At 41.2% G+C, this 27,675-nt stretch overlaps 2 protein-coding genes and 1 pseudogene across 16 annotated transcripts in view; 2 read left to right on the forward strand and 1 right to left on the reverse strand.

Moving 5' to 3' along the window:
• CPEB3 (cytoplasmic polyadenylation element binding protein 3) overlaps positions 1-27,675 on the reverse strand; it is a 243,816-nt gene that overhangs the window by 62,533 nt on the left and 153,608 nt on the right. For all 15 annotated transcript variants that reach the window (XM_055352482.2, XM_019035038.4, XM_055352480.2 and 12 more), the window contains one exon: positions 478-596. In XM_055352482.2, coding sequence (XP_055208457.1) covers positions 478-596 — 119 coding nt within the window. The remainder of the gene's footprint in view (positions 1-477; positions 597-27,675) is intronic.
• LOC101140424 (succinate dehydrogenase cytochrome b560 subunit, mitochondrial-like) lies at positions 6,802-7,618 on the forward strand. The gene is made up of 2 exons (XM_063709786.1): positions 6,802-7,040; positions 7,205-7,618. Exons 1-2 carry the CDS (start codon positions 6,802-6,804, stop codon positions 7,416-7,418), a joined length of 453 nt encoding a protein of 150 aa, XP_063565856.1. The 3' UTR covers positions 7,419-7,618.
• LOC109028446 (eukaryotic initiation factor 4A-I-like) lies at positions 14,567-26,523 on the forward strand (annotated as a pseudogene).

Here is a 27,675-nt window from a genome sequence, read left to right on the forward strand (position 1 = left end):
CTATCCATTTTAGAGTGTAAGCTCCTGACCCAGAAGGCTCTATTTAACTAGCTGTGGGTACCACCCAGCACAATGCCTTGCATTCAGAGGCACATAAACATCAACAATTATGACCTTTTTCAAAAATAAATAACTCCGTTCTTGATCTGAAATAATGACGGAAACCAGCTGCCAAAACCGCTAAGAGCATTATTTACCTCGATTCAGAATTTCTGAATAGGAATTAGCTTAAAAGAGCTGTAAGTGAAAGACAAGGACATATTTGTTTACACACAGTCCCAAAGGTATAAAATGAAATACTGAGTAATTTGTTATTAGTTTCCCATCACCAACGAAAGTCCAACTCTACTGCATAGCAAGGCCAAGCTGGGTAAGAGGATCCTAGTTACCAGCATTTCCATTATCAGAAAGAGGAGGTCAGCTATTCCAATAGCATATGTGCTCTGGAAAAGCAACAGCTGGCCATGTATTACTTACTGGCTTGTCCTTGATGGTGGGGCTTGACACACACAGGTAGAGTTTCCCATCTTCTTCTAGGCAGGCATCTATCAAAGCTTGTACTGAGCTTTCCTCTTGGAACAGCAGAAAGGCATAGCCTTGGGGAGAGCAAAAACAAAAGGGTGGAGGAAGAATCAGTACATTAAACTCAAAGTACCAATTACAAATTATCTGTTGTTTCATTTTGGCAAATTCTTACTAAAATCTAAGAAGTTCAAGTGGGACAAAGGGACTTTGTCCAGGAACTAAGTTAGGTGCTCATTGATATTACCTTGTTTAATTTTTACAATTACTCACAGGAGCAAGTTTAGAACACATCCATGGAATTTCCACTAAATACATCTGGTTATCCTTAATGAGGGCAGGTGGACTCACCATTGGCCTTAGCCACAACTAACAAGTAGCCAGGAAACAAGCACCACCTGCTTTCTAATTTCTACAAAGCTCTAGGCTGGCCACATGCCACAGGGATAAACCTTGAAAATATTATGCTAAGTGAAAGAAGCCAGACAAAATATGTCCAGAACCAGTAAATCTATCAAGACAAAAAATAGATTAGTGGCTGCCTAGGATGGGGAAGCTGGAGGGAATAGGCACTGAGTTTCTTTTTTGGGATGACAAATTTTCTAAAATTGATTGTGCTGATGATTGCACAACTCTGTAAACATGCTGAAAACCACTGACATGCACATGTCACATTAGTGAGTTGTATGGTATGTGAATGATATTTTAACAAAGCTTTGTTGACACACAAACACACACACACAAAAAGCTTCAAAAAAGTTTTTAAAAAGGCCAACAATAAGCTGGTGTGCTTTTGCCTGCTATTTCTGATGATGGTGCTCTGCTTCTCTAAGAGATACCCTCTTGGCAGAGTACAGTAGGTCTAGAAAAATGGACATTAGCTGCAGGATTTCCATAGACACAGCCAGTTTTGTTCAGTTTAATTCCATAAGATTTACCGAGTAACTGATACAAGCAGGACATATCCATGGTTTATGAGAATACTAAAATAAGCAAGACCACGTTCCTCTTTTTTTTTTTTTTTTTTTTTTTTGAGATGCAGTCTTGCTCTGTCACCCAATCTCAGTGCAGTGGCACAATCTCTGTGGTATGATCTCGGCTCACTGCAACTTCTGCCTCCCGGGTTCAAGCAGTTCATGTGCCTCAGCCTCCCAAGTAGCTGGGATTACAGGCGCCCGCCACCACATCCGTCTAATTTTTGTATTTTTAGTAGAGACAGGGTTTCACCATGTTGGCCAGGCTGGTCTCACACTCCTGACCTCAAGTGATCCATCTGCCTCGGCCTCCCAAAGTGCTGGGATTACAGGTGTGAGCCACCACGCCCGGCCCCAGGTTCCTCTTGTAAAGAAACTTATGAAGTAGATGAAACAAACATTTAGACAATTAACTACTGACTACAAAGCTGAGGGAGATAAGTGGGGACAAAATGTGTCACTGAAATCACAAGGAGCAAAGGCCCAACTTGGGAGAATCAGCAAAGACTTTAAAGAGAGCAACAGATATTCAAGGGGCCACCTGTGGCACTTGTGGCCACACTGGCATTCATAAATGATGACTGAGCAAAGGCCCATCATGAACTAGTCTAAGCTTTCAACTTCTCTACAACCCTGCTAGCTTTGCTAAATCTCTCAGCTGTCATTCCTCAACTCCCAACTCTGCTACTAACCTCAAAGGAAACCATCATCAACACTGTTCTTCTCTGGTACATTGCATATCAGAAGAATGTAAATGGCAGAGAAGGATAAGAATCCCCACATACAGAAGATTCTCACACATCAGAGGTGTTTAATTCATAATCAACTGGCTAAGAAGCAAAGCTCTCTGGAGTCCTGGGCAACATGTAATGACAGTGGCAATGGATAATGGCTATTCGTTTTTAGCCTTTTCTCCAACTCCCCATCTACTATACAGAGCATCCAGGCAAATATAGCAGAAAAAAAGACCAGCCACTCCCCAGCATAGCAGGCAGAAACTAACACACAGGAAAAGGCACCAAATTGAATGGGTAGCCATGTAGTTGCAAGAGAGAGACTGCCAAGGTTTTAGGACCCAGAGCTGTTTTCTGGGCTTTGGTCTCATGCTGCATAGGTCAGAAGATTCTGTTGACAGCTAGTCAGGAAAAATAAAACTGACTGCAAAACTAGAAAAGACAATACATACATCATTTCTTCATATCCTCTTTTGCAAACAGTATTGAACTATCACCAGGTGCCAGGAAATCTTAAAAATTCAGTGTTTTCACTTAATATGAGAACATTAATTCTACTTACTAAAGATAATATTAGAGATAAGGTGGGTTAAAAAGTCCAAATATCACAAAGAGGAGGTCTCAGCAGGTTCTTTCAAACCTCCTCTCTTACCAAGTTAAATACTGGTACAGATATCCACAAAGATCATAAGCATATTGAACACCCTACAGTCAGAGTACTCCATCTATGTATATACTGTATTATGTACACATCAAAAAGGCCTGGTGACAGGGAATGCCCAGTGAGTTGGGGCTTTCTCTTATTCCTTGCCTCAAGAAGGCCTCCTGGCTGACTCCATTTTTCCTTCACATCACTGCCCACCCTCTGCAATCTTCAACATCAAATCCAGTTTTGCATTGACCTTGGGCATCCAAAGAAAAGGCGGTTGTCTCCCTATAGCAGCTGAGCAGCTCCCACAAAAGCATGCAGATTTTCACTTAGGCCCATCTCACAGCCATAAAATATCTACACTGGCAGTAGATAGAGTAAAAACAACTGGGAGTCACAAGTAAAAGCCTGCTACAAATACTATTATCAAGAGAAATATCTATAAACAATTTCTCCTTTCCCAGGAAATGGTCCATAACAGTTTACCAATTTCTTCAAGATGGCTCTTTTACTATAAATAATCCTGTGTCAAAACAATTATCTTTACTCTGAAGTCACCAAGCTGCCATTTTCTGTAATGGCAATATTCTCTCAGCACTGTAGATAAGAGATATGGCTGAACTCCCCCCAACCCCCAAAATCCGTGCTGTAGTTCAACAATTTCTTCTAACTCTACTTCCCACTTTAGGCCTTCCAACCAAAACAGAATTCACCGGAAACACCCAAAATCACTCTTGAAAACAACTTTATGATATCTTCACCTGCTAAAACACCTTCTGATACTTCAAGGTCAAGCAAACCCAGATGACAACAGAAACCAGAGGATTTTTTAAAATCAGGAAGAATCTTTCGAACACATTTCCCTTTTGATCTTGAGAAATTTAAAGTCAAAGTAAACAAAGTAGAAAAAGATCCCTTCAAGAATAACAAGGTCAATGTGAGGCGGAAATTCAATCAATGATTTACTAAAAGGTAAATTGCACATGGTACTAGGAAGTGTTCTGGACTAGGAGACAGAAGGTCTAGATTCGGGTACAAGTCCTAACATTTAGTAGCTATGTGATAATAACAGCTAATAGCTAACATTTGTTGAGATTTACTATGCACCAGACACTGTTCTAAGTGCCTTGTGGACATTAACTCATTTCATCTTCACACACACCCTATGTAGTAGGCCCTATTTTGAATTCTGCTTTATATTTAAGGAAATTACACAGAGTGATTAAGCGACTTGTTCAAGATCACCCAGTAAGTGGTGGAACCATGAACTTGAATATTAACATTTCTGAATCTTGGCTCTCTTCTCTGTCAAATGAAGAAACCAAATATTTGTCCCAATTACCTTACAGAGATGTAGGTTGTAAGATAATGTATAAAAAGGTGTTTCATAAACTAGGAAGTCATGTGAGTATTGATTTTTCTTTTACTGCATTTTCAATTATTTCTGTAATAGATAAAATTAAAGTTGAGTTTTTGCATATGGTCTCATTACAAACATTAGAATTCAAATTAATAATATGCACTTTCTATTTTGCATTTGCAAGCATTTGGTGAATAAAGAGAAGTAACCTAGATACTGAAGAAAGCCCCTAATTAAAGTTACTTGAATGACAGGCTGAATATTACTGCAAACAAACAATAAAGTGACTGAATATCTGCTTTCATATATGATTAGCCATTTCCCCCACAAGAATGTCAGATGTAGTATTATTTTCTGATTTTAATATATTTTAAAGTAAAAACCAATTATGCCTATAAACAGAGCTTCTCTATTAGTTTGAAAGGTATTAAAAAAAAAAAAACTTGGCCAAAAAATTATCAACTTCCTCTGCTCTCTCTTACCCTCGGACCCAGTAACAGATAATATGATTATAAAACTCTTCCAGTTTCAGAAATGGTAACCTGAGGAGTATGTGGGGGCTTCAGTGATGTGGCAAGCTATGAGAGGCCCTCAGCTCCAAGCCAGTCTATGAAAGCAGACAGGGCTCTGGAGGGAACAGGAACAGTTCCTAGTCACTGTCACCAACACAACCCTGAGTTACAGGTAGAATGGATGGCCGAAAATTCCTTGCTTTCCCACTGATGCCAAACAGGTTGGGGAAGAAGGGTAGAACACTGAGGGATTTTTTTTCAACAATCCTAAATTGATCAATGCAATTTTCTGGGAGAAAAAGGAACACCAAGGTTTGGGAAGGAACTTAATTAGGATAATTCCATTTCATTGGCCAGGTGTGTGAAGTGTAAATTTAATTAAAATATTTTTTCTTTTTGTCTTTTTGAGACAGAGTCTCACTCTGTCGCCCAGGCTGGAGTGCAGTGGTGCAATCTCGGCTCACTGCAACCTCCGCCTCCCAGGTTCAAGCAATTCTCTGCCTCAGCCTCCCGAGTAGCTGGGATTACAGGTGCCCGCCACCATACCTGGCAAATTTTTGTATTTTTAATAGAGACGGGGTTTCACCATCTTGGCCAGGCTGGTCTTGAACTCCTCACCTCATGATCCACCCACCTCAGCCTCCCAAAGTGCTGGGATTACAGGCATGAGCCACCATGCCTGGCTGACTTTTTTTTTTTTTTTTTTTTTTTTTTTTGAGAAGGAGTCTCGCTCTGTTGCCCATGCTGGAGTGCAGTGGTGTGATCTTGGCTCACTGCAAGTTCCGCCTCCCAGGTTCAAGCCATTCTCCCGCCTCAGCCTCCCGAGTAGCTGGGACTACAGGTGCCCGCCACCACACCCGGCTAATTTTTTTGTATTTTTAGTAGAGACGGGGTTTCACGGTGTTAGCCAGGATGGTCTCGATCTCCTGACCTCATGATCCGCCCACCTCAGCCTCCCAAAGTGCTGGGATTACAGGTGTGAGCCACCGCGCCCAGCAGTGATCTTTTTCTTTTAATACCTGAGAACACATTAAGTATAACAACCTCCAAAATGTTCTTGGCTACCTTTCAAAAACAAAGCTTCCTGATCTCTTAAATACATAATTTTTCATGTTTTTTTTTTAATATTTGATACCTAGTACAAATTATCAACAACTCTACTACCACAACTATCAGGTACTAAATGCTCACAATGTTCTAGGCACTTTGCTAATAAATATTTTACATGTTAGCTCATTTTATCCTCACAGTAACCCTATGAGGTAAATACAGTTATTATTACCATTTTACAGATGAGGAAAATGAAGCTTGGAGAGGTTAAGGGAATTCTCAAATTAAAACCCAGTAATGAAATCTGGAATTAAACCAGATCAGTTTCCAGAGCCCATTAATTTATACCATCTCATCTAAAAATGGCAAGATAAACTTTTAAATATCCCTAATAAAGAACTTGCCTTTAAAATGTCCTTATGACAGTGACCATTTGACAGTTTTGTTTTGTTTTGTTTTGTTTTGTTTTGTTTTGTTTTGTTTTGTTTTGTTTCAAGATGGAGTTTCGCTCTTGTTGCCCAGGCTGGAGTGCAATGGTGCGATCTCGGCTCACTGCAACCTCTGCCTCCGGGGTTCAGGTGATTCTCCTGCCTCAGCCTACCAAGTAGCTGGGATTACAGGCATGCACCACCACACCTGGCTAATTTTTGCATTTTTAGTAGAAACGGGGTTTCACCATGTTGGTCAGGCTGGTATCGAACTCCTGACCTCAGGTTATCCACCCGCCCCGGCCTCCCAAAGTGCTGGGATTACAGGTGTGAGCCACCGTGCCCGGCCTGACATTGTTTTAATAGCAGTAAGTGGTCACCCGGTGCTTTAGTCCTATAATTTAAGGCCTGTGTAGATATAATTGCTACAAAGCCCACAAAAACTATATTAAAGGATATTCTATAAAACAATGGGCATGGACTCTTCTAATGATATAAAAGACAAAAAGCCTAGGGAACTGTCTAAATTAAGGGAGATTAAAGAGATGTAACAACTAAATGTGGAACCCAAGATGGCTGCACTCTTGCTGAGACATGTTGGTCGACATTGCCTCCAAGCCCACTTTAGCCCTCAGCTCTGTATCAGAAATGCTGTTCCTTTGGGAAACACAGCCAAACAAGAGATGGAGCAGTTCTGGAATAAGAACACAGGTTTAAACCGTCCTGTATCTCCCCACGTCACTATCTACAGTTGGTCTCTTCCCATGGCGATGGCCATCTGCCACCGTGACACTGGTACTGCTTTGAGGGCAGGGGCCTCTCTTTTTGGCATGTCAGCCCTGTTACTCCCTGGGAACTTTGAGTCTTATTTGGAGCTCGTGAAGTCCCTGTGTCTGGGGCCAGCACTGATCCACACAGCTAAGTTTGCACTCGTCTTCCCTCTCATGTATCATACCTGGAATGGGGTCTGACACTTGATGTGGGACCTAGGAAAAGGCCTGAAGATTCCCCAGCTATACCAGTCTGGAGTGGCTGTCCTGGTTCTTACTGTGTTGTCCTCTGTAGGGCTGGCAGCCATATGAAGAATGGAGGTTCCCAGCATCATATTCCTACACATTATTACATTCACCCATCTTTCTGTTTGTCACTCTTATCTCCAGCCTGGGAAAAGTTCTCCTTATTTGTTTAGATCCTTTTGCACTTTCAGATCCCCTTGGAGCAGTAGAGTACCTTGTAGACCATAAGAGTGGAAAAGGGTCTAGTTTTCCCCTTGTTTCTAAAGATGGGGTGGCTGCAAAAATTCCCGTTTTTTGCCCACAACTTGCCTACTCTGGGACTAGAAGCAGTTATTCTCTTTCCATATTGGGCTTTGATTTGTGCCAAAGGTCAGCTTTTGGCTCCTTCTTCCTGAGACAGTAGAAACAATACCAGCTCTGTGGCTTCTGCCCTGGGGACTGGGGGTGAGGCTTTGGGTCCCACTGCCTGTGGGTTGCTGGCTTAAAGGACAATTCTGTTCATTGGTGAGAGCCCAGGCCATTAACACCTATGCAGTGTTATTCAAAGAAGAGAGGTGAGGGTGGAGGGGAATTAGTCTATCCCAGCTAGAGGCAGATAAAGAGGGCTAGTTAGTTCTTGGAGCAGCTGCTTTGAGGAAGAAATATATATAGCTATTGACACAAGAGGAAGATCCAGAAAATTATCATTGAACATATTAAAGGTTACTTATTTTTCTTGCATTTCCAGAAAACCCTCTTAATTTTATGCTTTCTCATCCAAGTCATGCACCATTTTTTTCTGAAACTAAATTAAAATACTCATTAAAGAAAAAAATCTAAGTGCAAGTTGTTGTATCTCGAGTGGATCTTGGATTTAAAAAAAAAAACAAATTGCGCCGGGTGCGGTGGCTCACGCCTGTAATCCCAGCACTTTGGGAGGCTGAGGCAGGCGGATCACGAGGTCAGGAGATGGAGACCATCCTGGCTAACACAGTGAAACCCTGTCTCTACTAAAAATACAAAAAAACAACAACAAAAAAAAAACAAGCAAAAAAAAAAAAAAAAAACAAATTGCTAGGCCGGGTGCGGTGGCTCACACCTGTAACCCTAGCACTTTGGGAGGCCGAGGAGGGCAGATGACGAGGTCAGGAGATTGAGACCATCCTGGCTAACACGGTTAAACCCTGTCTCTACTAAAAATACAAAAACAAACAAACAAAAAACCAAATTGCTAGGCCGGGCGCGGTGGCTCACACCTGTAATCCCAGCACTTTGGGAGGCCGAGGAAGGAGGATCACAAGGTCAGGAGATTGAGACCATCCTGGCTAACACGGAGAAACCCTGTCTCTACTAGAAATACAAAAAATTGGCTGGGCGTGGTGGCAGGCGCCTGTAGTCCCAGCTACTTGGGAGGCTGAGGCAGGAGAATGGCCAGAACCCAGGAGGCAGAGCTTGCAGTGAGCCAAGACTGCGCCACTGCACTCCAGCCTGGGCGACAGAGCGAGACTGTCTCAAAAAAAACAAAAAACAAAAAACAAAAGAAAACAAATTGCTGTAAAGGACATTACTGAAACAATCTGGATATTTCTTGTTCTCAGGAGATATGTGCTGAAATATTTAGGAATGAGAGTCTACAGTTCTTTTTTTTTGAGACGGAGTCTTACTCTGTTGCCTAGGTTGCAGTGCAGTGGCATGATCTCGGCTCACTGCAACCTCTGCCTCCTGGGTTCAAGTGATACTCCTGCCTCAGCCTCCCAAGTAGCTGGGATTACAGGCAAGTTCCACCACATCTGGCTAATTTTTATATTTTTAGTAGAGATGGGGTTTCGCCATGTTGGCCAGACTGGTCTCAAACTCCTGACCTCAGGTGATCCACCCGCCTCAGCCTCCCAAAGTGCTGGGATTACAGGCATGAGCCACTGTGCCCAGCCTACAACTTACTTTTTTTTTTTCTTTTTGAGATGGAGTCTTGCTCTGTCACCCAGGCTGGAGTGCAGTGGCACAATCTCAGCTCACTGCAACCTCCACCTCCCGGGTTCAAGCGATTCTCCTGCCTCAGCCTCCCGATTAGCTGGGACTACAGGCACGTGCCACCACACCCAGCTAATTTTTTGTATTTTTAGTAGAGACGAGGTTTCACCATGTTGGCCAGGATGGTCTCGATCTCTTGACATGGTGATCCACCCGCCTCAGCCTCCCAAAGTGCTGGGATTACAGGCGTGAGCCACCGCGCCCGGCCTACAACTTACTCTTAAATGGCTATTGGGGAAATACACACACATATATATATTATATATCATATATATATATATATAAAATAGAAAGAGAGACAGAGAGAGAGCGCGTGAGCGAGCATGCACGCACAAATGTGGCAAAATGCTAACAATTGGTGAATCTAGAAGAAAGCTATATAGGTGTTCACTGTATTATTCTTAGAGCTTTTTTGTAGGTTTGACATTTTTTTAAATAAAAATTTGTGGAAAAAAAAACTACAAGGTCTCCCATTCTAAAAAGAGATGTGTAGTTGTTTTTTTTTTTTTTTTAAGGAATCAACAATTCTTAAAATCAACTAATACTATTAGTGATGTATTTGTTTCAAGTACCAACTACAAATGGAAAAAAAAAAATTCAGCTTGTGGAGCTGTATCCTGAACCACTGCAGCATTCATAAAATGGCAGACCAAGGAATGGCTGGTTTTGGATTGAGACCAACCCTAGAAGGAAAGGTCCATGGCCTGGACAGACAGGCAGCTCTCCCCTCTCACAAAATCAGGCTTCCTATTACCAGTGACCTTCCTAGAGAAACCTAAAGGGCACTGCTCTAGCCAGAGCTGCCTGAGTTCAGACTTTTTTTGGCACAGGCAGTCTGTCCCAAACATTCTCTCTGACTTTGTCTTTCAGGTCAGAGGACTTATCTGGTTTGCCTCAGGAGACTTTTTTTGGATTCAATTCAAGGGTACCAAAAACATCTAGGAGATGCCAGGTATGATGCTAAGTACTGAGGTTGCAAAGATGAACAAGCCAAAGAAGAACCCTGATCCAGAAAAAATCAGACTGTAAATAACTAATAAGCAACATTAAAAGCACTATGTTGGAGGTATGTCCTACAGGACACTGGGGAGAAAAAAAGGGAGCAGATTTGTCCAAACATCAGGGAACACCAAAGAGCAAAGGCTATATCTGACCCAGAGGTGAGGCTGATTACTTTTCCAGAGAGTAAGGGCATTCCAAGTTAAGGAAGGTGCACAGGCCACGGCATGGAAAGGCCAAAGGGTCAACTCACTTGGACAACAGTGAGCAGAGTTCATTAGTTAGAGTATAGGATTGAGAGTGCTGGGTGGTAAGAGTTGAAGCAGCTCATCAATCCCTGCCTGCAGCGGAGAGCACTCACTGTAGGTCTCTGAACTGGATTTCTTATTCATTTTCCTCTTGAATGAGGATACCTGATCTCCAAGATTTACTCAACACTTATGTAATCTACACACTGCAGGGGACTACTATCACGAGCAAATTCTTGTTCTTAAGGAGTTTATATACTAGCACTAGAAGATTGTATAGAATAAATTCACAGAGAACTCTGACTTAGGAACAATGCATTAATGATCCTAAGAAGTATTTTTGTAAACATATTTTTAAAAGTTGGACTTCACAGAAAGAAGAAAGATCACTTTCAGAGAAGACATGAATAGAGAAATCAGGAAAGGCTTTCTGCAGGTGGTGGCACAGGGGCCAGACCTTAATGGTACAACATAGGTGAAAACCTTGAAAACACGGAGAAGACATTCCAAGGGAAACAACTAACCTAAGTTAAAATGTAGAGGTAGCTCTGCAGATAGATACTGCCTAAGTGCACGGATTCCTAAACACTCCGCTTAGATTCAGAACTAAACATATTTCTTTAACAATATTTACTGTGTGAGGCTGAGACTTGATTCTAGCCTGTTTTGTGTTTTCTACGACACTAGTAACTTTCTTTGTGGGTTGGTTGCTTGGCAGTAGGGGTGGGAATAGTTGGGAATGGACAAGAAAACAAGCCGGCAGAGTAGAACCACCTCAGAGTTCAAAATTGGTAATCTACTTCCTGTGTTCTTAGCAAAGTCTTGCAGTCCAGGGCAGTGACCTGGGGCATTTGGACTTAAAATCTGCTGTTTACATAATCACACATTCCCTATATAAAGAGGTCCTTGTGAAGTCTGCCAATCTGTCAGTTCTAGTCACAGTCAGTTCAAACAAGCACCTGACCAAGGAAACTGAGACCAGACTGGGGGTGTGGGAGAGAACTGGTCAAACTTGTTGGGTAATTTTATGATTACTGAGCATTACATTTAAGTCACAGGCAAGGACGCTAAGATTATTCAACACCTAATAAAGCCTAAGTATCGTGTTAGTGCTTTCACGCACTGCCTCACATAATCCTCTTAACAACCCAACGAGTAGTATTAACTCAGATAAGTAAACTGAGGCTTAAAGGTTAAATTACTTGCTCAATGTCATATAGCTAGTAAATGCTGATGCCCACATCTGAGTCCACAAACCTAGCTTATGCCCCACTGCCTGTTTGTTACACTCCCTCAGTCAGCAAACAACTGGGGAACTCTGTTTCAATCCAGGTGATGCTCTCCTACAGACAGATGAAGCTCTAGTCTGGCCTTGTGCATATACTGCCTGAGCTTTGATAGTCTTAATTTCTTCTCCTCCCTGGACTTTAACATTCCTCTGATCAGTTCTTAATGCTGTTTCAAATGAGTTTTTTCTGTGCCACTCTTCTCAAGACTGAAGTGGGTCCATTCTCTTTTGAAAGACAACCCAGGTCTTTGCTCTCAGTTTTCAAAAAATTTCACCAGACCCTCCTAGCTGGCTTCCCATTCCTAACTCTGCAATTAACATATCCTCTGTTGGTCTCACCTGCTCACAGCCTTAGCCCTATCTAACTACTGTCAGCAAGTCCCAACCCAAGCTATACCCTCTTCTAAAACATCCTCTCTGCCTCAGTCTGCCAAATTTCCACCTTCCATTTCAGTTCCTAAAGTCTATTTTTTCCTCAATAAAAGTTCTCATCAGGAGGAGTTATGACTTCTCTGAACTAAACAAGCATTTCCCCCCATCCCATCACCTCTGCCAGGTCATAGCACAGTGTGTACTTATGTGACCTTGAACAAGATGTTTCTGTTATTTATGTGGCTGCTCAAGCTTTGTCTTGTGGACTATATATTCCTAATGACTTCTTTCTGTACAGTCCCTCAAACTATAAATGCTTTGAAAGCAAAGACTAACTTTATAGTTCATCTTCAATACAATGCTGAAGAGACAAGTGTTTATAAAAGTGTAAACTGAGAGTGTGCTAAGCTTTTAAAAGCAAAGATAGATGGACTCCATCTGTCAAAACAGAACAAAACAAAACAAAAAGCCCACCCTTGCTATCACACAATGCAGTTTCCATGTTTTTACAAGAAAATCCTTCCTGGGTATGAAAATCACAATCAAGTAAAATATTAAAATATAGGGTTCATAAATCACCAAACAGTGTGAGCACTATAAGCCAGGACCTGATTTTTTTTTTTTTTTAAAGGAAGACAGAATGTTACTCAAAAGATGACGAACTGCAAAAGGTTAAATACAGGCTAAAACCCTTGGCTTCCCAACTTGATCAGTTTACGTAACTCAGAAGGTGGAAAAACTTGGAATTTGGCCTAAAACAACACTGACTTATTTCCATTCAAGTTATGCTACAAGGGAAAAAATGTGAAGTTTGAAAACTTTCCTTTCCAAAGCCAGATTTAGACAAGTTGAAGGAAAAAGAAATAAATGCTACACTGCAGCCCACTGCAGCTCCACAATGGCCTGTTTTTGCCCACTTAAAGTAGATTCCTCTTCCTTGTTCCTCAAGCAGGATCTCCTTAGCTAGCTGGCTTGTGTTCAAACTGAATAGTACGTGGCCTGGCTTGTGCCAGGTTCACAAACCATGCTGGTATTGCATAAACTTCCACAACTACATGACCTTGGTCAAGAGCACCAGAGGGCAAGCCAGCCTAGCCAGTGCAGAGGACGTATAGAATCACCAGCAGAAATAGCCATTCAGGAATACAAACTTTTCTAAAAGTGGGTGGGAATCATTAGTGCACAAGGGTTTGGTCACTCTTGTATAAAGCTGTGTGCCTATTACTATTTCTGTTCACCTGGACCCTGGGCCCCTAGACTGCTGAAGCTGACACTGTAAGCTGCCCAAGTAAGCTGAGAATGACAGCTTCCTCCATTCCACTGCCAGCATCATTGGCTTCTGAAATCAGTTTCAGAGCCAGATGGCCAAACTCATGTACAACATCTGTAGCTGGCTGCCATCATTGCCTTTGCCCAAGAGGCCTCAACAGTGGTAGCACAGCTGTGCTCATTGCACAGCAGATGCCAGCTCCTTTCCCTGGGCCCATATTCTCTGTCCCACTATGAGAGGTGAGGCTATTGCAGTATCAGGATCAGCTCTTAGTGCAGAACAAGGGGTAGAAGGCTCAGGGTGGACAGGCATTTTTTGGTAGCTCCAGTGACAGCAACTTTGGAGATGGAATATTTTCCCAGTGGGCAATGAGGGAGGTTATGCTATCTATCATCAAGCTTGTCATGTCCATCTTATCTTCCTAGTGGCCTCATTCACAGCTGCATGCTAAAGGAAACAGACTTTTTTTTTTTTTTTTTTTAAGACAGGGTCTCACTCGGTTGCCCAGGCTGGAGTGTAGTGTGGCACAATCTCGGCTTACTGCAGCCTTTACCTCCCCAGGCTCAAGTGATCCTCCCACCGCAGCCTCCCAAGTAGCTGGAACTACAGGCATATGTCACCATGCCCAGCTAATTTTTGTATTTTTTGCAGAGATGGCGTTTCACCATGTTGCCCAGACTGGTCTGAACTCCTGGGCTCAAGTGATCTACCCGCCTCGGCCTCCAAAAGTACTTGGATTACAGGCATGAACCACCACACCTGGCCCTAGAACTTCTTTTACTAAGTAGTCAAGGATTCTAGGGCCCTATCATTAGGATGACCTATGTCACAGCTAGGTGTTAAAAAATGAACTGGGTCAATCAAATTCCCTCTCTCTGGAATTCAACTAGAAATATGAAAACTATACAAACTGAGTCATGACAATGGTGGGAGATTACAACGGATAATTAGTAACTTCCACTGTTCAAATCCCTGCAGCTTGCCACACCCTAGTACAGCCTCCATGATACCTGGTTATATTATAGCTCCTGTTCTTGGACTCCCCTTGTCACTCATAACCACACCCCCGATTTGAGGTAGCACAAAAGAACTTATCCTTGCAGTCAAATAACTCAACTACCAAGCAGTTCACCCATGTCCAGAAATAGTGTGGCATCATCCACGAGGCAGAATTCCATGGTTAAGTTATGGCTAAAGGGCAGCTCAGACCTACAGCCCCAGTCTAAACCACCTCTTTGGAAATACTCCAGCTATGTGAGTATGACAAACAGAACACAAAGGCTCAGAAAAAAGCCAAGGACCACTTTCGTTTTCAAATGTTAAAATGTACCTTGGGTCATATAGCTTAAGATGCTAATTTTAATATAAAATCCAGCCTTGTAAATAACAGCATTATCTATCAGATTATATAGCTTAAACCTGTCCTCCTTTTCCACCAATCATACAGAGGAGCAAAACAAATAAAAATAACTTTATTATCCACCAGGTAAAATAGTATAAACTATTGGTCTGTCAGGTTCAAGTCTGTCTAACAAAAGCTGTGTGTTCTTATGAAAAGATACTTCACCTCTTTCAGTCTCAGTTTAAAATAAAGGTTGCACTAGAATGAGATAATCTTTAAGGAACTTTCCACCTCTAAAATGTGGTGGGTTCTATTCTCGGATCAAGTAATGAACTCATCATTTGCCAGGATACAATTCATTCGTCTAATAGATACCTGAAGGTCATTGAGCCAAGCATGCAAAGTACTTGGTATTGAGCAGTGAACAAAATATAAAAAATTCCCTGCACTCATAAAACTTACATTGCAGTCTGGAAAAAAAGTCAGAAAAACACATCTAATTTTTCAGGTCATAATAAGCATTTTAAAGAAAAATAAAATGAGGGTAAAAAAGAAATAAATTGGCCAGGCATGGTGACTTACATCTGTAATCCTAGCATTTTGGGAGGCCAAGGCAGGAGGATTGCTTGAAGCCAAGAGTTCAAGACCAGCCTGGACCCCATCTCTACTAACTAAATAAGTAAGTAGACAGAAAATGCGAGTAAGAGGAATACAGAAAAAGAGGATACAGGGGCTAGACATTTGAGCAATGTCTAAGTGAGAAAGTGCTCCATTTAGAAATGTGGGGGAAGGCCTGGTGTGGTGGCTCACGACTGTAAATCTAGCACTTTGGGAGACCGAGGCAGGTGGATCACCTGAGGTCAAGAGTTCACGACCAGCCTGGGCAATATGGTGAGACCCCCATCTCTACTAAAAAATACTAAAAATCAGCCAGGTGTGGTAGCACACAGCTGTAATCCCAGCTACTTGGGAGGCTGAGGCATGAGAATAGCTTGAGCCTAGGAGGTGGAGGTTGCAGTAGGCCAAGACTGTGCCATTGCACTCCAGCCTGGGCAACAAAGCGAGACTCTGTCTCGAAATGAACAAACAAATAAGAAATGGGGGAAGAGGGCTTCAGAAAAAAGGAAGTACTAAGGCCCCCCAGAGGCCTCAGTTGTCTTGTTCAAAGAATAGCAAAGTAGTCAGTGTGGCCATAGTGGGTAAGGGAGAGAATGATAGGAGCTAATGTTAGAAAACACCCAAAATTCAACAGATGAGACCTAAGAGGAAAAGATTTAAAACTCTTCAAGTACAAGACTCATACCAATGTGGCCCCTGGGTTCTTCAGGGGTGCACTATACACCAAACACAGAAGCAAAAAGGTAAGTTCACAACCACAATGTACCATTTATCTGACTTGAAACTAAGCACAACATTTGATACAGATGTCCAAATTAGCAAAAACTTCATAAAGAAAATTGCTTTGGGAAGCCATATAATAGCAAATCTGGAGTCATTAATATTTTCATTTATTTTAACTGTGGTTAAGTAACCTTCACAAAATTTATCCTACAGAAAATAATCTGAAAGAGAAGGCCACGTACAAAAATATATCAACAGAAGCATTACTTCTAATAACCCTTCAGAAGTATCCAATCTTTTGGCTTCCCTGGGCCACACTTGAAGAAGAATTGTCTTGGGCCACACATACAATATAGTAACACTGATAGCTGATAGGCTAAAAAAAAAATAGCAAAAATAAAAAACATAATGTTTTAAGAAAGTATACAAATTTTTCCTGAGCTGCATGTGGCCTGTGGGCAACAGATTGGATAAGCTTGGCCTAGATGACCAAAAAGCAAGTCAGTTATGGTACAAACTCCTTGAAAGGTGGCCTCTTTAAAAATACGAAAATTGGGAACTAATTAAACTGACGAGCTTCTGCATAGCAAAAGAAACTATCAAAAGAGTGAACAGACAACCTACAGAGTGAGAGAAAATTTTTGCAAACTATGCATTTGACAAAGGTCTAATATCCAGCATCTGTAAGGAACTTCAACAAATTTATAAGAAAAAAATAGTTGCATTAAAAAGTGGGCAAAGGACATGAACAGACACTTTTCATAAGACACACATGCAGCCAACAAACATATGAAAAAAAGCTCAATATCGCTGATCATTAGAGAAATGCAAATAAAAATCACAATAAGATACCATCTCACACTAGTCAGAATGGCTATTACTAAAAAGTCAAAAAATAACAGGTGCTGGTGAGGTTGCACAGAAAAAGGAACGCTTATACACTGCTGGTGGGAGTGTAAATTAGTTCAGCCATTGTGGAAAACAGTGTGGCAATTCCTCAAAGACCTAAAAACAACTACCATTTGAGCCAGCAAACCCATTACTGGGTATATACTCAAAGGAACATAAATCGTTCTATCATAAAGACACATGAACATGTGTGTTCACTGCAGCACTATTCACAATAGCAAAGACATGGAATCAACCTAAATGCCTATCAATGGTAGACTGGATAAAGAAAACGTGGTACATATATACCATGGAATAGTACACAATCATTAAAAAGAACAAGATTATGTCCTTTGCAGGAACACAGATGGAGCTCGAGGCTATTATCCTTAGCAAAGCAGTGAACAGAAAACCAAATACCACATGTTCTCACTTATACATGGGAGCTAAATGATGAGAACACATGGACACATAGAGGGGAACAACAGACACAATAGACACTGGGGCCTATCGGAGGGTGGAGGGTGGGAGGAGGGAGAGGATCAGGAAAAATAACTAATGGGCACTAGGCTTAATACCTGGGTGACCAAATAATCTGTATAACAAACCCCTATGACCTACATAACAAAAAGACTGGAAGGAGATAGAAAAATGATGGTTGGTTCTGCTGTTCTGCTGGGATTATTCTTATTGTTTATAAAATAACATGTTCAAAGAGAACCAGATTGCTTTGTTCTGGTTCTACTACTTCATTATAATACCAAGGTCTACAATTAGAATAACAATAGAAAATACTGGGATCATGTAACTGACAAGAGGGCCTTCATATCTACTCTCTCTGGGAGACTAGATCAATTTAGGAGAAAAAAAATCCTTCAAGGCTCTTTCACTTTTCTTCTACCTCACAACATCCCTGTTGCGCATGGTAGCTCGCGCCTGTAATCCCAACACTTTGGGAGGCTGAAGTGAGAGCATCGCTTGAGCCCAGGAGTTTGAGAACAGCCCAGGCAACAGAGCAAGACTCTGTCTCCACAAAAAATAAAAATAAAAAATAAGCCAGGCATGGTAGTGAGTGCAGCTACTCAGGAGGCTAAGGCAGGAGGACTGCTTGAGCCCTGGAAGTCAAGGCTGCAGTGAGCCATGACTGTACTACTGCACTCTAGCCTGGGTGACAGAGTGTGGCCCTGTCTCCAAACAAACAAAAAACAAATTACAGCCACACTTCCTTCATTTCTCCAAAGGCACTGAAGCCTTTTTTTCATACTTAGTTCTCCCTGCATGATAGCCCTCTGCTTGGAATTTGCTTCCCTACATGTTCTAGCTAACTCCTCAATTTTCAGGTCTGCTTAAATGCCATTTTCTCAAACAAGCTCTCTCCATACTCCCAATCTAAACTGATGCCCCCTTTTTAGAGTCTCTACTACTGCACTCTATTTTTCCTTCAGAGAACTTATCAGTTTGTAATCATGTTTACTTCTGTGACTATCTGATTAATTTCTTATCTCCCCCATAGGACTATAAGTTTGTGAGGTCCAGGACCAAGTCATGAAAACAAACACTGCGACTTTTATGCCTTCCTTCGCCTTCCATGGTCTCAGTGGTGTTCTAAGGGCAACCATTTCCTTACTTGTGGTCCACAGACAAACTGATCCATAAGACTCTGTATATCCTCAATGGGTCATTAAATGTCTTAATGGCCCTTGCGCTGAAAGAGCTGAAGTCTGCATGGCCTCCCACTCTGCTAGCTCAAAAACACGCAACGAGACAGTCCATGTATCTGGCCACCTGGCCATTCTTTCCCTATGTGGCTTTTTTTTTTTTTTTTTTTTTTTTGCCACCAACTGAGGTCTATCTATGTGGATTTTAAGCTCTTAACAATCCACTGAAAATGGTCATGCTTTTACAAACCCTACTTCAAATCTGCACCAAGGTAAACTTGCTGGATGAACAGATGATTCTATTTCACTACATATACACTATCTGAGAAAGGCTAAAGGGCTGAATAGTGGATGGTTCATGTTTTCCTTTCTAGTTACACATAAGCCTAATACAGCCAAACAAACTTTACCTAATGGCCAATGAGAGGTGACCTAAGAAAAATTATTATCAGCAAGAGGGGGTACTATTAAGAAGGCACTGAACAGTTTGAGGTGAACAATGTAGATATTCTTAACATTGGAATAACATCAAATATCTTTAGGCTCTGCCCAAATAGGTCATCAACCTTCAGACTTTAGCTGAGAGCAAAACACAACAGGAGCCAATAGTCTAATAATTATTTCTCTTCCCTGACCCCAATCACCAAGAAGGCAATCTGCTCTCTGAGGACGCAAGCCTGAGGACCAGAATCAGGAGATCAGATTCTCTTCTTGGCATAGCTCTCACTGGTCCATCTCAACACCTAACCTCAGCTATAAAATGAGGGCACCAGCACTAATGTACTATAGTTCTATATTTAATGCTGTTATTTTGGAGTGTACCAAGAGCTATCTATGGAGGCTGCAGAGGTGCTAAACTCCATACTGCTCTGACCAACCCTAACATTCTCTTCAATTCTCAGTTAACAATTTAAGTAGGATGTTGTAAAATATGGCATATACACGAAGAAGGCAGAAAAGAAGAATGCTGATCCAGAAACTATTAGACATAACATATAAGTGAGAAAATAAAAATATTTAGCTTGGAAAGAGAAACTGATAGTCCTTTAAGTATCTAGAGTTAGATGTCACAATGATGACTTATTCTGTCTTACTTTATAAGACATTATTGACTAAGGAGTAAAGATTGCAGGGAAGCATTTGACACAATAGAGGGAAACATGTAATAACTAACTAGGCCTACAAATATAAAGACTTCTGAAATAAACTGCCTCCCTTGTCACCGGATGTCTCAAAGCAAAATGAGCAATTCTGTGGGCTATTTTGGAGCAGGAGTCAACATACGTTTTTTGTAAAGAGATGTGTGTGCCACGTATAATTCCTTAAAGATGTAAAAAAAAATCCTTAAGCTCACAGGTCATACAAAAACAGGTAGTTTGTTGACCCTTGTTCTAGAGAAGCACTGTCTAACAGAAATGTAATATGACTCACATATGTAATTAAAATTTTTCCAGTATCTATATTTTAAAAGGTAAAAAGAAATAGGTGAAGTTAATTTTAATATCTTATTTAATCCAATATCTCCATAAAGTTATTTTAACATGCAAACAAAATTATTGAGATTCTCCACATTTTAAAAAAACTAAGCCTTTGAAATGCAGTGTATATTTACACGTAAAACCATATCTCAAGTCAAACTAGTAACATTTCAAGTGCTCATTAGCTACATACTGCAGCAAGTAGTTCTAGATAAACTGTGCATTTCTTGAGAAACAGAAGAGATAACCTCCCAATCAATATTCAATTCTAAGAACTCAAATCGATGAGGAAAAAATTGGACTAGCCAGCCTATAAACAAAACTGGAGGATCTGTCAAGCTACCTGAAAAAATAAAGCTGAATCCTTTCTCATGCCTTACTCCAATACAAATTCCAGACCAAAACAAGATGTCAATGTCAAAAGTAAAGTAATACAAGCAATAACAACAAAAAGAAAACAACATGTGTAGTATTTTCTTATTGTCTTGCAGCGGGAAAAATCTTTCAAGGCATGTCATAAATATTCAGAAAACACAAAGAAGACATTAATAAATTTACCTATATAAAAATTTATAATGTTAGCAATACAAAAAAACATTAAAGAGGGTCAAAAAGTAAATGACAAATGGGGGAAGGTTAAGAAGGTTAACAAGGATATCCAGGACTTAAACTCGGCTCTGCACCAAGCAGAACTAATAGACATCTACAGAACTCTCCACCCCAAATCAACAGAATATACGTTCTTGTCAGCACCACATCACACTCATTCCAAAATTGACAACATAGTTGGAAGTAAAGCACTCCTCAGCAAATGTGAAAGAACAGAAATCACAATAAACTGTCTCTCAGACCACAGTGCAATCAAATTAGAACTCAGGATTAAGAAACTCACTCAAAACCACACAACTACATGAAAACTGAACAACCTGCTCCTGAATGACTATTGGGTAAATAACGAAATGAAGGCAGAAATAAAGACGTTCTTTGAAACCAATGTGAACAAAGACACAACGTACCAGAATCTCTGGGACACATTTAAAGCAGTCTGTAGAGGGAAATTTGTAGCATTAAATGCCCCCAAGAGAAAGCAGGAAAGATCTAAAATCAACACCCTAACATCACAATTAAAAGAACTAGAGAAGCAAGAGCAAACAAATTCAAAAGCTAGCAGAAGGCAAGAAATAACTAAGATCAGAGCAGAACTGAAGGAGATAGAGACACAAAAAGCCCTTCAAAAAAATCAATGAATCCAGGAGCTGGTTTTTTGAAAAGATCAACAAAATTGATAGACTGCTAGCAAGACTAATAAAGAAGAAAAGAAAGAAGAATCAAATAGACGCAATAAAAAATGATAAAGGGGATATCACCACCGATCCCACAGAAATACAAACTACCATCAAAGAATACTATAAACACCTCTACACAAATAAACTAGAAAATGTAGAAGAAATGGGTAAATTCCTAGACACATACACCCTCCCAAGACTAAACCAGGAAGAAGCTGAATCTCTGAATACACCAATAACAGGCTCTGAAATTGAGGCAATAATTAATAGCCTACCAAAAAAAGTCCAGGACCAGATGGATTCACAGCCGAATTCTACCAGAGGTACAAAGAAGAGCTGGTACCATTCCTTCTAAAACGATTCCAATCAATAGAAAAAGAGGGAATCCTCCCTAACTCATTTTATGAGGACAGCATCATCCTGATACCAAAGCCTGGCAGAGACACAACAAAAAAAGAGAATTTTAGACCAATATCCCTGACGAATATGGACGCGAAAATCCTCAATAAAATACTGGCAAACTGAATCCAGCAGCACATGAAAAAGCTTATCCACCATGATCAAGTTGGCTTCATCCCTGGGATGCAAAGCTGGTTCAACATCGCAAATCAATAAACATAATCCATCACATAAACAGAACCAACAACAACAAAAAAACCACGATTATCTCAATAGATGCAGGAAAGGCCTTTGACAAAATTCAGCAGCCCTTCATGCTAAAAACTCTCAATAAATTAGGTACTGATGGAACATATCTCAAAATAATAAGAGCTATCTATGACAAACCCACAGCCAATATCATACTGAATGGGCAAAAACTGGAAGCATTCCCTTTGAAAACTGGCACAAGACAAGAATGCCCTCTCTCACCACTCCTATTCAACGTAGTGTTAGAAGTTCTGGCCAGGGCAATCAGGCAAGAGAAAGAAATAAAGGGTATTCAATTAGGAAAAGAGGAAGTCAAATTGTCCCTGTTTGCAGATGACATCATTGTATATTTAGAAAACCCCCTCATCTCAGCCCAAAATCTCCTTAAGCTGATAAGCAACTTCAGCAAAGTCTCAGGACACAAAATCAATATGCAAAAATCACAAGCGTTCCTATATACCAATATCAGACAAACAGCCAAATCATGAGTGAACTCCCATTCACAATTGCTTCAAAGAGAATAAAATACCTAGGAATCCAACTTACAAGGGATGTGAAGGACCTCTTCAAGGAGAACTACAAACCACTGCTCAACGAAATAAAAGAGGATACAAACAAATGGAAGAACATTCCATGCTCATGGATAGGAAGAATCAATATCGTGAAAATGGCCATACTGCCCAAGGTAATTTATAGATTCAATGCCATCCCCATCAAGCTACCAATGACTTTCTTCACAGAATTGGAAAAAACTACTTTAAAGTTCATATGGAACCAAAAAAGAGCCCGCATTGCCAAGACAATTCTAGGCAACAAGAACAAAGCTGGAGGCATCATGCTACCTGACTTCAAACTATACTACAAGGCTACAGTAACCAAAACAGCATGGTACTGGGACCAAAACAGAGATATAGACCAATGGAATAGACCAGAGGCCTCAGAAATAACACCACACATCTACAACCATCTGATCTTTGACAAACCTGACAAAAACAAAAAATGGGGAAGGGATTCCCTATTTAATAAATGGTGCTGGGAAAACTGGCTAGCCATATGTAGAAAGCTGAAACTGGATCCCTTCCTTACACCTTATACAAAAATTAATTCAAGATGGATTAAAGACTTAAATCTTAGACCTAAAACCATAAAAACCCTAGGAGAAAACCTAGGAAATACCATTCAGGACATAGGCATGGGCAAGGACGTCATGACTAAAACACCAAAAGCAATGGCAACAAAAGCCAAAATAGACAAATCGGATCTAATTAAACTAAAGAGCTTCTGCACAGCAAAAGAAACTACCATCAGAGTGAGCAGGTAACCTACAGAATAGGAGAAAATTTTTGCAATCTGTCCATCTGACAAAGGGCTCATATCCAGAATCTACAAAGAACTTAAACAAATTTACAAGAGAAAAACAACCCCATCAAAAAGTGGGCAAAGGATATGAATACGCACTTCCCAAAAGAAGACATTTATGCAGCCAACAGACACATGAAAAAATGCTCATCATCACTGGTCAGCAGAGAAATGCAAATCAAAACCACAATGAGATACCATCTCACGCCAGTTAGAATGGCAATCATTAAAAAGTCAGGAAACAACAGATGCTGAAGAGGATGTGGAGAAATAGGAACGCTTTTATACTGTTAGTGGGAGTGTAAACTAGTTCAACCATTGTGGAAGTCAGTGTGGCAATTCCTCAAGGATCTAGAACTAGAAATACCATTTGACCCAGTGATCCCATTACTAGATAAATGCCCAAAGGATTATAAATCATGCTACTATAAAGACACATGCATACGTATGTTTATTGTGGCACTATTCACAATAGCAAAGACTTGGAGCCAACCAAAATGTCCATCAATGATAGACTGGATTAAGAAAATGTGGCACATATACACCATGGAATACTATGCAGCCATAAAAAAGGATGAGTTCATGTCCTTTGCAGGGACATGGATGCAGCTGGAAACCATCATTCTGAGCAAACTATCACGAGGATAGAAAACCAAACACTGCATGTTCTCACTCATAGGTGGGAATTGAACAATGAGAACACTTGGACACAGGGCGGGGAACATCACATCCAGGGGCCTGTCATGGGGTGGGGGGCAGGGGGAGGGATAGCATTAGGAGAAATACCTATTGTAAATGATGAGTTAATGGGTGCAGCAAACCAACATGGCACATGTATACCTATGTAACAAACCTTCACATTATGCACATGTACCCTAGAACTTAAAGTATAATAATACAAAAAAAAATTCAAATTAAGACCTCAAACTATGAAACTACTAAAAGAAATACTAAGACAAACAAACAAACAAAAACATTGGGGAAAATCTCCAAGACATTGGTCTGGGCACAAAGATTTCTTGAGTAATACCCCACAAGCAAAGGCAACCAAAGCAAAATGGACAAATGGGATCACATCAAGTTAAAAAGCTTCTGCACAGCAAAGGAAACAGTCAACAAAGTGAAGAGACAACCCACAGAATGGGAGAAAACAGTGACAAACTGTCAATCTAACAAGGGATTAATAACAATATATAAAGAGCTCAAACAACTCAATAGGAAAAAAAATCTAATAATCTGATGTAAAAACGGGCAAAAGAGAGTTTCTAAGAATCATGTCTGAGAGTGAGTATTTCTTTTCTTTTTTTTTTTCTAAGGCGGAGTCTTGCTCTGTCACCCAGGCTGGAGTGCAGTGGCATGATCTTGGCTCACTGTAAACTCTGCCTCCCAGATTCAAGTGATTCTCCTGTCTCAGCCTCCTGAGTAGCTGGGATTACAGGCATGGGCTACCACGCCCAGCTAACTTTTGTATTTTTAGTAGAGATGGGGTTTCACCATGTTGGCCAGGCTGGTCTCGAACTCCTGACCTCGTGATCTGCCCGCCTCAGCCTCCCAAAGTGCTGGGATTATAAGCATGAGCCACCGCGCCCGGCCAAGAGTGAGTATTTCTGATCCAGAGACAATGGTCCCGATGAGATGGAGCCTGAAGGCATCATTGAGAGAAACTGAAATGAGATTGTTGACAGTTTTGATGATATGAACCTCTTGGAATCCCTCCTCCATGGCATCTATGCCTATGGTTTTGAGAAGTCCTCTGCCATCCAGCAGCGAGCCATTCTTCTTGTATCAAGGAATATGATGTGATCACTCAAGCCCTATCTGGGAATGGGAAAATGGCCACTTTTGCCATATCAATTCTGCAGTAGATTGAATTAGATCTAAAGGCTACCCACACCTTGGTCCCAGCATCCACTTGATAATTGGCTCAAAAGATAGAAAAGGTGGTCATGACACTAGGAGACTACATGGGTGCCTCCTGTCATGGCTGTATTGGGGGCACCAACGTGCAATGCTGAGATGCAGAAACTACAGATGGAAGTTCCCCATATCATCGTGGGTACCCCTGGCCATATGTCTGATATGCTTAACCAGAGATACCTGTCTCCCAAATACATCAAGATGTTTGTACTGGACGAAGCTGATGAAATGTTAAGCCATGGATTCAAGGACTCAATCTATGACATATTCCAAAAGCTCAACAGCAACACCCAGGTGGTTTTGCTATCAGCCACAAGGCCTTCTGATGTGCTTGAGGTGACCAAGAAGTTCATGAGGGACCCCATTTGGATTCCTGTCAAGAAGGAAGAGTTGACCCTGGAGGGGGTCCACCAATTCTACATCAATGTGGAACATGAGGAGTGGAAACTGACCACACTGTGTGACTTGTATAAAACCCTGATTGTCACCCTAGGCAGTCATCTTCATCAATACTGGAAAGAAGGTGGATTGGCTCGGCTGGGTGCAGTGGCTCACGCCTGTAATCCCAGCACTTTGGGAGGCCAAGGCAGGCAGATCACGAGGTCAGGAGATCCAGACCATCCTGGCTTACATGGTGAAACCCCATCTCTACTAAAAATACAAAAAGAAATTAGCCGGGCATGGTGGCAAGTGCCTGTAGTCCCAGCTACTGGGAGGCTGAGGCAGGAGAATGGCATGAACCCGGGAGGAGGAACTTGCAGTGAGCCGAGATCGCACCACTGCACTCCAGCCTGGGTGACAGAGCAAGACTCTGTCTCAAAAAAAAAAAGATGAAAGTGGATTGGCTCACTGAGAAGATGCATGCTTGGGACTTCACTGTCTCTGCCATGCATGGAGATATGGAACAAAAGAATGAAATGTGATCATGAGGGAGTTTTGTTCTGGCTCTCACAGAGTATTGATTACCACTGACCTGCAGCCAGAGGCATTCATGTGCAGCAGGTTTCTTCAGTTATCAACTGTGACCTTCCCACCAACAGGGAAAACTGTATCCACAGAATTGGTCGAGGTGGACGGTTTGGCCATAAGGGTGTGGCTATTAACATGGTAACAGAAGAAGACAACAGGACTCTTTAAGAAACTGAGACCTTATACAATACCTCCATTGAGGAGATGGCCCTCAATGTTGCTGACCTCATCTGAGGGGCTATCCTGCTACCTAGCCCCAGCCAGGATTCATTCTTGGGAAACTGAGGAGCAGCAGGAGGCGGAAGGAAAGAGAGCCAAGGGATGGACATCTTGTAATTTTTTTCCTTGAATAAACGTCACTTTTTGAGGCAAAAAAAAAAAAAAGGGAGGGTAAAAGATCTGAATAGGCATTTCTCAGAAGACAACATACAAATGGCAAACAGATATATGAAAAGGTGCTCAATATTACTGATTGTCAGCGAAAGGCAAATCAAAACTACAATGTGATATCATCTCACCACAGTTAAAATGGTTTTTATCCAAAAGACAGGCTATAAGAAATGCTGGTGAGGATGTGGAGAAAAGGGAACACTTGTATGCTGTTGGTGGGAATATAAATTAGTATAGCCACTATGGAGAACAGCGTGGAGGTTCCTCAAAAAACTAAAAATAGAGCTACCATATGATCCATCAATCATACTGCTAGGTATATATAACCAAAAGAAAGGAAATCGGTATATCAAAGAGATACCTGTACCCCCATGCTTGCTGCAGCACTATTCACAATAGCCAGGATTTGGAAACAACCTTTATCCATTCATCAACAGACGAATGGATAAAGAATATGTGGTACGTGACCAGGCACGGTGGCTCACGCCTGTAATTCCAGCACTCTGGGAGGCCGAGGCGGGTGGATCACCTGAGGTTGGGAGTTCGAGACCAGCCTGACCAACATGAAGAAACCCCATCTCTACTAAAAATGCAAAATTAGCCAGGCATGATGGCACATGCCTGTAATCCCAGCTACTCGGGAGGCTGAGGCAGGAGAATCTCTTGAATCCCGGAGGTGGAGGTTGAGGTGAGCCAAGATTGTGCCATTGCACTCCAGCTTAGACAACAAGAGTGAAACTCCATCTCACACACACACATAAAAAAAAAAAAAAAAAGAATATGTGGTACATATACACAGTGGAGTAGTATTCAGCCACAGAAAAAAAGAGTCCTGTCATCTGCAACAACATGGATGGAACTGGAGGACATTATGATAAGAAAAATAAGCCAGGCACAGAAAGACAAACTTCCCATTGTCTCATGCATTTGTGAGAACTAAAAATCAAAACAATTGAACTCATGATGA

Source organism: Gorilla gorilla, chromosome 8 (genome assembly GCF_029281585.2).
Source record: "Gorilla gorilla gorilla isolate KB3781 chromosome 8, NHGRI_mGorGor1-v2.1_pri, whole genome shotgun sequence".
Lineage (NCBI taxonomy): Eukaryota > Metazoa > Chordata > Mammalia > Primates > Hominidae > Gorilla > Gorilla gorilla.